The sequence below is a fragment of the Coregonus clupeaformis genome, chromosome 16, assembly GCF_020615455.1.
Source record: "Coregonus clupeaformis isolate EN_2021a chromosome 16, ASM2061545v1, whole genome shotgun sequence".
Taxonomy (NCBI): domain Eukaryota; kingdom Metazoa; phylum Chordata; class Actinopteri; order Salmoniformes; family Salmonidae; genus Coregonus; species Coregonus clupeaformis.
Window position 1 is genome coordinate 724,834 of NC_059207.1, and position 9,873 is coordinate 734,706.

General features: G+C 41.2%; 1 protein-coding gene across 1 annotated transcript; it reads left to right on the forward strand.

Moving 5' to 3' along the window:
- Positions 1 to 212: 212 nt before the first annotated feature.
- LOC121559443 (toll-like receptor 13) lies at positions 213 to 3,738 on the forward strand. Its single transcript, XM_045225520.1, is given in 2 exon segments — positions 213 to 323; positions 325 to 3,738. Coding segments are annotated over 2 exon segments (2,802 nt in total). The 5' UTR covers positions 213 to 290; the 3' UTR covers positions 3,094 to 3,738.
- Positions 3,739 to 9,873: the final 6,135 nt, after the last annotated feature.

Below are 9,873 nucleotides of genomic sequence, written 5' to 3' on the forward strand. Positions count from 1 at the left end.
CCTATGATTAATAATCTGTTAGTTATTTTGAGGACCACAATACCAACAGCTATCAGTGTTATTGCAATTTCAATAGATGTCTATTTATGTTACATTTCCAGCCCCCAAATCATGTAACAGTTAGTCACTGTATTTGTCTTTGTTATTCTCTCTAGATCTGAAGTAGATGTCAAGCCCCTCACAATGACACTCACGGTAACCTTGCCAGGAAAACGAAGTGGGTCTACATTCTCTCAGCTGAGAGTCTTTCTTTGTTTCTTGATGTATTGCTGGGTTCTTGCTGATCCAGTATGTGGGTACTTCCTGAAAAACTGCACAATCCGGGGTAATCTCAGTGACCCCTCTAACATGAAAGTACTCTGTGAAAAGAGGAACCTAGAAGTCATACCTATAAACATTCCGCTGAAAGTAAGCGTTTTAGATGTGGCCATGAACAACATTTCCAAAATCAGAAAGTTTGATTTTAAAGGCCTATCAACCCTCAAAATTCTAAACATGTCCAGAAACCAGATCTTTCAAGTGGACGATGGCGCTCTTGGACACCTAGAGGCTCTTCAAGAGCTGAATTTGGCTCATAACAGACTCACAACCCTGTCAGACCATTTGTTTCAGTGCCTGGCCAACCTCTCCCTGCTACGTCTGGACAACAACCTCATCACAACCATCGGGTCTTCATCGTTTCAAGTTCTCTCCAGTTTGAAGACAGTGAATTTAACCAAGAACAACCTTTATAATATGAAGGAAATTCAGCCCATCATACAATTACCAAACTTACAGGAATTGTACATTGGGAGCAACAGATTCACGTCTTTCCAGTCACAAGACATATCAAACACGTCAATAGGGCTGAGGCTTTTGGATTTATCCCGGAATCCATTGGGAATCTTCAGAGTCACGTCAGATGTTCTTCCTTATCTTGAGGTGTTAGACATCGCCTACTGTGGCCAACTTGGACACATGGAATGGGATGTGCTGGACAGGTCTTTTCTGAGAAATATCAAACGTCTCAACTTGAGCGGCATTGAGATGTCTTTCGAGAGGATTGGTATGGTGCTGCAGACTGTCAACTCCTCATTAGTCCATCTGAGACTGTATGACATTAGTGAAGAGAGGGTCAAGGCTCTCACTGATATTGCCTGCCATATACCTACACTCATCGTTCTCCGACTGGAATATAACAACATAGGTAATCTCTCTGAGGAATTTCTGCAGTCATGTAAACACATGACAGAAGTGGACATATCAAATACTAATCTTATTCAGCTGTCTGAGGTTTCATTCAGACCAATAGAACAGATAAGTACTTTGAGACTGGGCCACAACAGGCTTTCTTCCGTGCCAAAGGCCACAAGAAATCTACCTACACTGAAGAGCTTGGACCTCAGCTTCAATATCATCTATAAACTAGGCTGCTCAGATTTCTCCAATCTTACAGGACTCACACAGCTCTTTCTTTTCCATAATCAAATCTCCAACCTTCCAGGATGTGTTTTCCAGGATTTGAGAGAATTAAGGATCCTTAAACTGGGATCAAACAAAATTCTGACCTTGAATGATGCCTTCATGACTGGTTTGCACAAACTTGAGACTTTGAATTTGGCAGGCAATAAACTAAGCTTTATCAGAAAAGGAGAGTTTAAAGGCTTAGCATCACTCAAGACTTTGCTTTTATTTGACAATCAGATTGCAAGTATGGAAGATGGAGCCTTTGAGGGATTGGTCAACCTTACAGAACTTAAACTGGGCTCAAATAAGATCCCTCAAATAGACATTCGAAAGACTGTGCTCTCAGGACTTCCACGCTTAAGAACTCTTGCTATATCCTGTAATTACATCACATATGTAAATGATGATAAATTAAACCCTCCACCATTCTCTCATCTGACATCTCTGGAGAACCTGCATATCCATAGTCAGCGTCACAAGGGACTGTCTCATCTTCCAATCAACTTTCTTGAAGGTCTGAAATCTTTATTGGCATTCAAGGCAGGGAGTCTTAATATTAAGGACCTGCACCCAGACACATTTATTCACACACCCCGGCTGTGGTACCTTGATATCAGTAAGAATGAGTTCACAGCCCTCACACCAAAGCTGTTTCACCCAACCCCAAGGCTCAACAGACTGTACCTGTCCAAAGCCCGACTTCAGTCCTTAGATTTCCTCATAGGAGCAAACCTCAGTAGAGTCACTTTCTTGCAGATGAGCAAGAACGACATAACAGTAGTCAATGAGACAGTGTTGCGGTATCTACCTGCCTTGACATACCTGGACATGCAAGATAATGCTTTCACCTGTGGCTGCAGCGATGCTTGGTTTGTCCAGTGGATGGAGAGCGACAACCAAACACAAGTTGTTGGCGCAGGAGAATTTACCTGCAACTATCCTGCCGAGCTAAAGGGTACCAAGCTGTTGGACATTGAGCTTCAGTTCTGTACAGTACACTTAGGACTTTACTACTACATCTCTACCACTTGTCTGGTCCTCCTAACCCTGATAGCATCCTTTGCCTACCACTTCCTGAAATGGCAGGTCATTTACGGCTATTACCTCTTCCTTGCTTTCCTCTATGACACCAAGCAAAGGAATAAGTGCATGCCTCATGGCTGTCAGTACGATGCCTTCATCTCCTACAACGCCCACGATGAACCCTGGGTCCTGAGGGAGCTGCTGCCAGAGCTGGAGGGAGAGCAGGACTGGAAGCTGTGTCTCCACCACCGGGACTTTCAGCCAGGCAAACCAATCATAGACAACATTATGGACGGCATCTACGGAAGCCGCAAGACCATCTGTGTGATCAGCCGCCGCTACCTGGAGAGTGAGTGGTGCTCCCGGGAGATCCAGGTGGCCAGCTTCCGGCTCTTTGATGAGCAGAAGGACGTCCTGATTCTGGTGTTCCTGGAGGAGATCCCTCCCCACCAGCTGTCACCCTACCACCGGATGAGGAAGCTGGTGAAGAGACGCACCTACCTGAGCTGGCCCAGAGCTGGGGAGCACACTGGGGTCTTCTGGCAGCAACTACGGCTGGCTTTAGAGACCAAGGACAGCCCTGCTGAGGAAAATCCCATCCTCTCTGGGGTGGAGGCTCTGTGATTGTGACACCCTGATTTGAAACAACCATCACACTCTGAACCTTTTCTTTACAGCTACATGAGAATATTAAATATGCACACTCAAACTTTTGTATCATTTCAGCCAGTAGTTTTGAAAGTGGTGCTCACGAGCCAAAAGTGGTCCCTGTTTTTTGTGTATTACGCCATGAAAAGTTTTTTTAACCTATTCGTATCATATGTTACGATTCTAATTCGTACTATACAGTATGTTACAATTTTGCTGTGCTTAGCATCCTGGAGTCCATCTTTAAGAAATCCTTACAGATTTGACACACCCATGCGTCTATCTACCTAACATTTAAAAAACAACATCAAAGTCAGTTTAAGCTTGAGATATCCGTTTTTTTGCATGGGCTGCTTCTCAATCCAATGCATCCGACAACCTGGTCACAGAGCCTTTCGTATTATTCTTTATGTATATCTGAGACACTAAATTTAGTATGATATGTTAAGTTTTGTATGGTATGTATTATTGTATTAATGCAAAACGTACAATATGTCACAGATTTGCAAAACATAATATATGTTATGAAATTTAGCTAGGTGGCGAGGTGGTTAATGTTAGCTAGCTTGCTAATGTTATCTAGCTCGCTAATGTTAGCTAGGCTTGGGGATAGAATTAGAGGTAAGGGTTAATGTTAGGGTTAAGTTTAGGAGTTAGGTTAAAGGGTTAAGGTAAGGGTTTGGGTTAGGGGAAGGGTTAGCTAACAAGGTAAGTAGTTACAAAGTAGCTAAAAGGTAGTAAGTAGTTGAAAAGTTGCTAAAAGGCTAAAGTTGTCCGTGATGAGATTCGATCTCGCAACCTTTGGGTTGCTAGACGTTTGCGTTATATGTCCACCCATCTGTCTTATGTAACCATGCCAAACGTAATATACCATACTAAATGGAGTGTCTCAGATTTACGTACAGAATAATACGAAATGCTCTGAGACCATGTTTGAAACCGCCTAAGTCTGCCTTCCGCATCTGTGGTGGAAGGTGGCCAAGCTACAGCTGTGTTTGTCAGACCATGAGACATCCCGAAAATCGGTGTTCTCATGAAAATGTCCGTAGCGTCCAAACAGTTTGGCCTAAAAACTATTATGACCCCTCTATGGAAAGACACAGGACTCTCTCCTAGATATTGGACAGACACTTCAAAATCTTATTCCGTATGATTTAATTTTGGACTGTCTTTTTTGCCATTTCTGAGTGTGTTATTCAATGCGTTTCTATGGGCTATGATAGTAGAGGGCAAATTCAATATTTTATTTTACCCAACCCCCCCAACAGCTTAGACTTTTAGAGGTTAGGAAATGCTTATATTTGTAATATATGCTTAAATGTGTAATAGGAAATTGAATAAGCCAATTCATGATCACATTTACTTGTAATACTTACTCTTTCCTTGTCATAGATTTTCTTGATTTTGTTACTTGATCTCATTTATCTAATAAATGAATGCATTATAATCACACTATTTCAGTTGATTTGTATATTTTTAATTAATATCTGTCATACAAAATGTTCAGCATAAAATGTGATAATAAAGTATTATTTGAACCTTTAACCTCTTAAGGATCAGACCCTTTTACATTTTCGCCTAAAATGACATACCCAAATCTAACTGCCTGTAGCTCAGGACCTGAAGCAAGGAAATGTATATTCTTGATACCATTTGAAAGGAAACACTTTGAAGTTTGTGGAAATGTGAAATTGATATAGGAGAATATAACACATTAGATCTGGTAAAAGATAATGCAAACAAAAAAACATTTGTTTTCTAGAATTTTTTTTTGTTCCATCATCTTTGAAATGCATGAGAAAGGCCACATTATATTATTGGAGTTTAGGCGCAATTTAGATTTTGGCCACTAGATGGCAGCAGTATGTGTGCAACATTTTAGATTGATCCAGTGAAGCATTGTAATACTGGACTATTTTGTAGTTGGTCAATTGATACATTTTCAAGTACATAACTATAGAGAATATACAAAATGATATGGTAATACAAAATGTAAGTTTACACACTCCCGGGAATGTCATACATGATGGATCATTAGCTTATACACTAACTTTCACACATTTAGATGGCCGGGCGGGGTGGGTGTGGAGCCAGAGACAGCAGGGGTTCAAACTGTAGAACCCAGTTCCTACATTTGAATATAAAAATGGATTTTATCAAACAAAACTATGCTACATTTTATCTCTGGGACACTTAGGATGACAAATCAGAGCAAGATTACTGAATGTAAGTACATTATTTACCTTCAGAGGTGAATGTATCAAACCGTGATACATTTTTTGTTGTTGTGCACTCTCCTCAAACAATAGCAATGGTATTTCTTCACTGTAAATTGGACAGTGCAGTTGGATTAACAAGAATATAAGCTTTCTGCCCATATAAGACATGTCTATATCCTTACAACAGTCATGCTAATCACATAAGCACACGTTAGCTCATCCGTCCCGTATACGGGACACCGATCCCGTAGAGGTAAAAAAAAAACATTGTTGGATTGACTTGTCTGTTGTGGTATTTGAGTTAACGCGTGATTATATGTTTTGACAGCAGGTTTGGCAAATTTTCTAATAAGACACCATGTTGTCCATTGAGTACAGATGTTCACAGTTGTTATTCATCGAACAGAGATCGCACACACTCTGACTCTTATTCCACACAGCCCATCATGTCTGGGGTCATTTTGTTAGGCTCTGGGCGGATCATGCTGAAAGCTAGGAGCCTGGGGGTCTCGTAGTGGTAGTAATCAGAGCCCACAAACACTTCATGTGAAGGTGAAGTTACAGAGGAGGAACTTCTGGATGCAATTAAAGACTTTAAGTCCGGGAAAACTCCAGGGTTGGATGGTGTACCAGTCGAGGTATACCAAACCTTTTTGATATACTCAGAGGACCGTTATTAGCATGTTTTTACCACTCCTATGTAAATGGTAGATTATCAGACACTCAAGAAGAAGGTCTGATTTCATTATTACTGAAACAGGATACAAGTGGGAAATATAAATATCCAGTTCATTTAAAAATTGGAGGCCCCTTTCACTTCAGTGTTGTGATGCAAAGATTCTAGCAAAATGTATAGCGCATAGAATGAAAAAGCTATTGTCGGACATTGTTCATTCTAATCAGACAGGTTTTTCCACAACATTAATCCCTCCACAGTCTCATAGAGGATCTAGATACATTTTCTAACCTCTCTGGATTACAACCAAATTATGATAAATGTACTATATTACGTATTGGATCACTAAAAAATAAAACATGTACATGACCATGTAGTTTACCAATAAAATGGTCTGATGGTGATGTGGATAAACTCGGAATACATATCCCAAATGAAATAAATGATCTCACTCCAATACATTTTAATAGAAAGTTAGCAAAAATAGATAAGATTTTGCTACCTTGGAAAGGTAAATACCTGTCTATTTGTGGAAAAATCACCGTGATTAACTCTTTAGTATTATTCCAGTTTACCTATTTGCTTATGGTCTTGCCTATGCCTAGCGAACAGATTTTGAAATTATATGTGAAAAAAAGATTCGGTTTTATTTGGAACGGCAAGCCAGACAAAATTAAACGGGCCTATTTATATAATAAATATGTCACACCCTGGCTCTGGGACTCTATATGTTGAGCCAGGGTGTGTTCATTCTGTTGTGTTTATTTCTATGTTGGCTAGAGTGACTTCCAATCAGAGGCAACGAGTGTCAGCTGTCGTTGGTTGTCTCTGATTGGGAGCCATATTTAAATTGTCTGTTTTCCCTTTGTGTTGGTGGGTTCTTGTTCCAGTTGGTTTGGTCATTGTTACCGAGGACGTTACGAGTCGTTTGTTGATTGTTGTTTCTATTATCACTAAAGATAATAAAGTTAACCATGTTCGTTCATCACGCTGCGCCTTGGTCTATTCAATACGACGATCGTGACAAAATATGAATTTGGAGGACAGAAATGATTAAATATTAAAGCATTAGACCTATCACTAAAAGCTTCAGTCATACAAAAGTTATACTTAAATCCGAACTGGTTCTCTAACAAATTAGTAAGATTGTCTCACCCCGAATTCAAAATGTATAATTTTTCAATTTAAATTGTTATACAAAATTCTTGCTACCAATAGAATGTTATTCATATGGGGGATACAATCTTCCCAGCTCTGCAGATTTAGCTGCGAAGAGACAGAATCATTAGATCATTTGTTTTGGTACTGTCCATTTTTAGCTTGTTTTTGGTCACTGGTCCAGGAATGGCTGAAGGATTGCAATATTTACCTGGAGCTAACCCTGCAGATAGCACTACTGGGTGATCTGAAAAGTCATAGTCAATCAATCAATAATATAATAATACTTTTAGCAAAAATGTTTATTTTCAATTTACAATCTGTAGAAACAATGAGAATAGAAGGGTTCAGAACTTGTGTGAAACATCTCAGTACAGTTGAAAAATATATGGCAAATAGAAATCCAATATGGATGGTGTTAAGAGATAGATGGGAGGTGTTGAATGGAGCTGAAGGATGGGACTAATAACAACAAACAACAACTAATAACAACAAGATAACTAGTGTAAAGCATACTGTGTCCATAATAAGTATACAGTGTCTTGCGAAAGTATTCACCCCCCTTGGCATTTTTCCTATTTTGTTGCCTTACAACCTGGATTTAAAATGGATTTTTGGGGGGGTTGTATCATTTGATTTACACAACATGCCTACCACTTTGAAGATGCAAAATAGTTTTTATTGTGAAACAAACAAGAAATAAGACAAAAAAACAGGAAAACTTGAGCGTGCATAACTATTCACCCACCCAAAGTCAATACTTTGTAGAGCCACCTTTTGCAGCAATTACAGCTGCAAGTCTCTTGGGGTATGTCTCTATAAGCTTTTATTTATTTCACCTTTATTTAACCAGGTAAGCCAGTTGATAACAAGTTCTCATTTACAACTGCGACCTGGCCAAGATAAAGCAAAGCAGTGCGATAAAAACAACAACAACAACACAGAGTTAAATATGGGATAAACAAACGTACAGTCAATAACACAATAGAAAATCTATATACAGTGTGTGCAAATGTAGTAAGTTATGGAGGTAAGGCAATACATAGGCCATAGTGCAAAATAATTACAATTTAGTATTAACACTGGAATGATGGATGTGCAGAAGATGATGTGCAAATAGAGATACTGGGGTGCAAATGAGCAAAATAAATAACAATATGGGGATGAGGTAGTTGGGTGGGCTAATTACAGAAGGGCTGTGTACAGGTGCAGTGATCGGTAAGCTGCTCTGACAACTGATGCTTAAAGTTAGTGAGGGAGATAAGAGTCTCCAGCTTCAGGGATTTATGCAGTTCGTTCCAGTCATTGGCAGCAGAGAACTGGAAGGAATGGCGGCCAAAGGAGGTGTTGGCTTTGGGGATGACCAGTGAGATATACCTGCTGGAGCACATACTACGGGTGGGTGTTGCTATGGTGACCAATGAGCTAAGATAAGGCAGGGATTTGCCTAGCAGTGATTTATAGATGACCTGGAGCCAGTGGGTTTGGGACGAATATGTAGTGACGGCCAGCCAACGAGAGCGTACAGGTCACAATGGTGGGTAGTATATGGGGCTTTGGTGACAAAACGGATGGCACTGTGATAGACTACATCCAATTTGCTGAGTAGAGTGTTGGAGGCTATTTTGTAAATGACATTGCCAAAGTCAAGGATCGGTAGGATAGTCAGTTTTACGAGGGCATGTTTGGCAGCATGAGTGAAGGAGGCGTTGTTGTGAAATAGGAAGCCAATTCTAGATGTAACTTTGGATTGGAGATGCTTAATGTGTGTTATGATTTACCAGTATTAGAACCCAAATGCAGACAAGTACACCAAGCCAGAGAAGGTTTAACAGGTTTATTTAAAATGTTCAATAGTCCAGGTTTCCAATAATAGGGGAAGAGCAAGTCCAGGTTACAGGGAGGGTAACAGATCCAGGTCAGGGCAGGTGTGGTACCGTAATGTCCTAGTGTCCGTGGTGAGTCCAAAAGAGAGGTCAGGTAGTGGAGAGCAGGATGGTGGTGGCAGGAGTGAAGCGGAGGCAGGAGTCAGGTTCCAAATATCTGTGGCACAGGAGAAAAAGTAAATAGAACAGGCCAAAACACAAAGAGCAAAAATAAACAGGTTGAGTCGGCAGCGAGACTAACATGGTCGTCTTGACTATGATCTGACGATGAGTGGTAAGTTTGACCGGGTCTTAAAGGCTGAGGTGATTATGGTGAATGAGCTGCAGCTGGAACCCTGACTCCCGCACACCAGACTTCACTCCTGCAATCAAGGACAGACAGAGGGGAGGGAGAGAGCAGAGAGAGAGCTACCTAGCAGCAGTAGGCCTAACAGTACCCCCCCTCTACGGACGCCACCTGGCGGCCGACGGGGTTTATCGGGATGTAACCTATGAAACTCTCGGACCAGAGCAGGATCCACAATGAAGCTCCTGGGCACCCAGGAACGTTCCTCAGGACCATAACCCTCCCAATCCACCAGGTACTGGAAACCACGACCCCGGCGGCGAACATCCAGAAGTCGCCGGACAGTGTAGACCGGACCCCCACCCACGATCCTGGGCGGAGGAGGGGGACGAGAGGGCGGGCACAGAGGGCTAACCGACACAGGCTTAATCTGGGAAACATGAAAGGTGGAATGAACCCGTAGGGAGGCAGGAAGCTGTAGCTTAACCGCGCAGGGGTTAACAATAGACAGTATCTTGAACGGTCCTATAA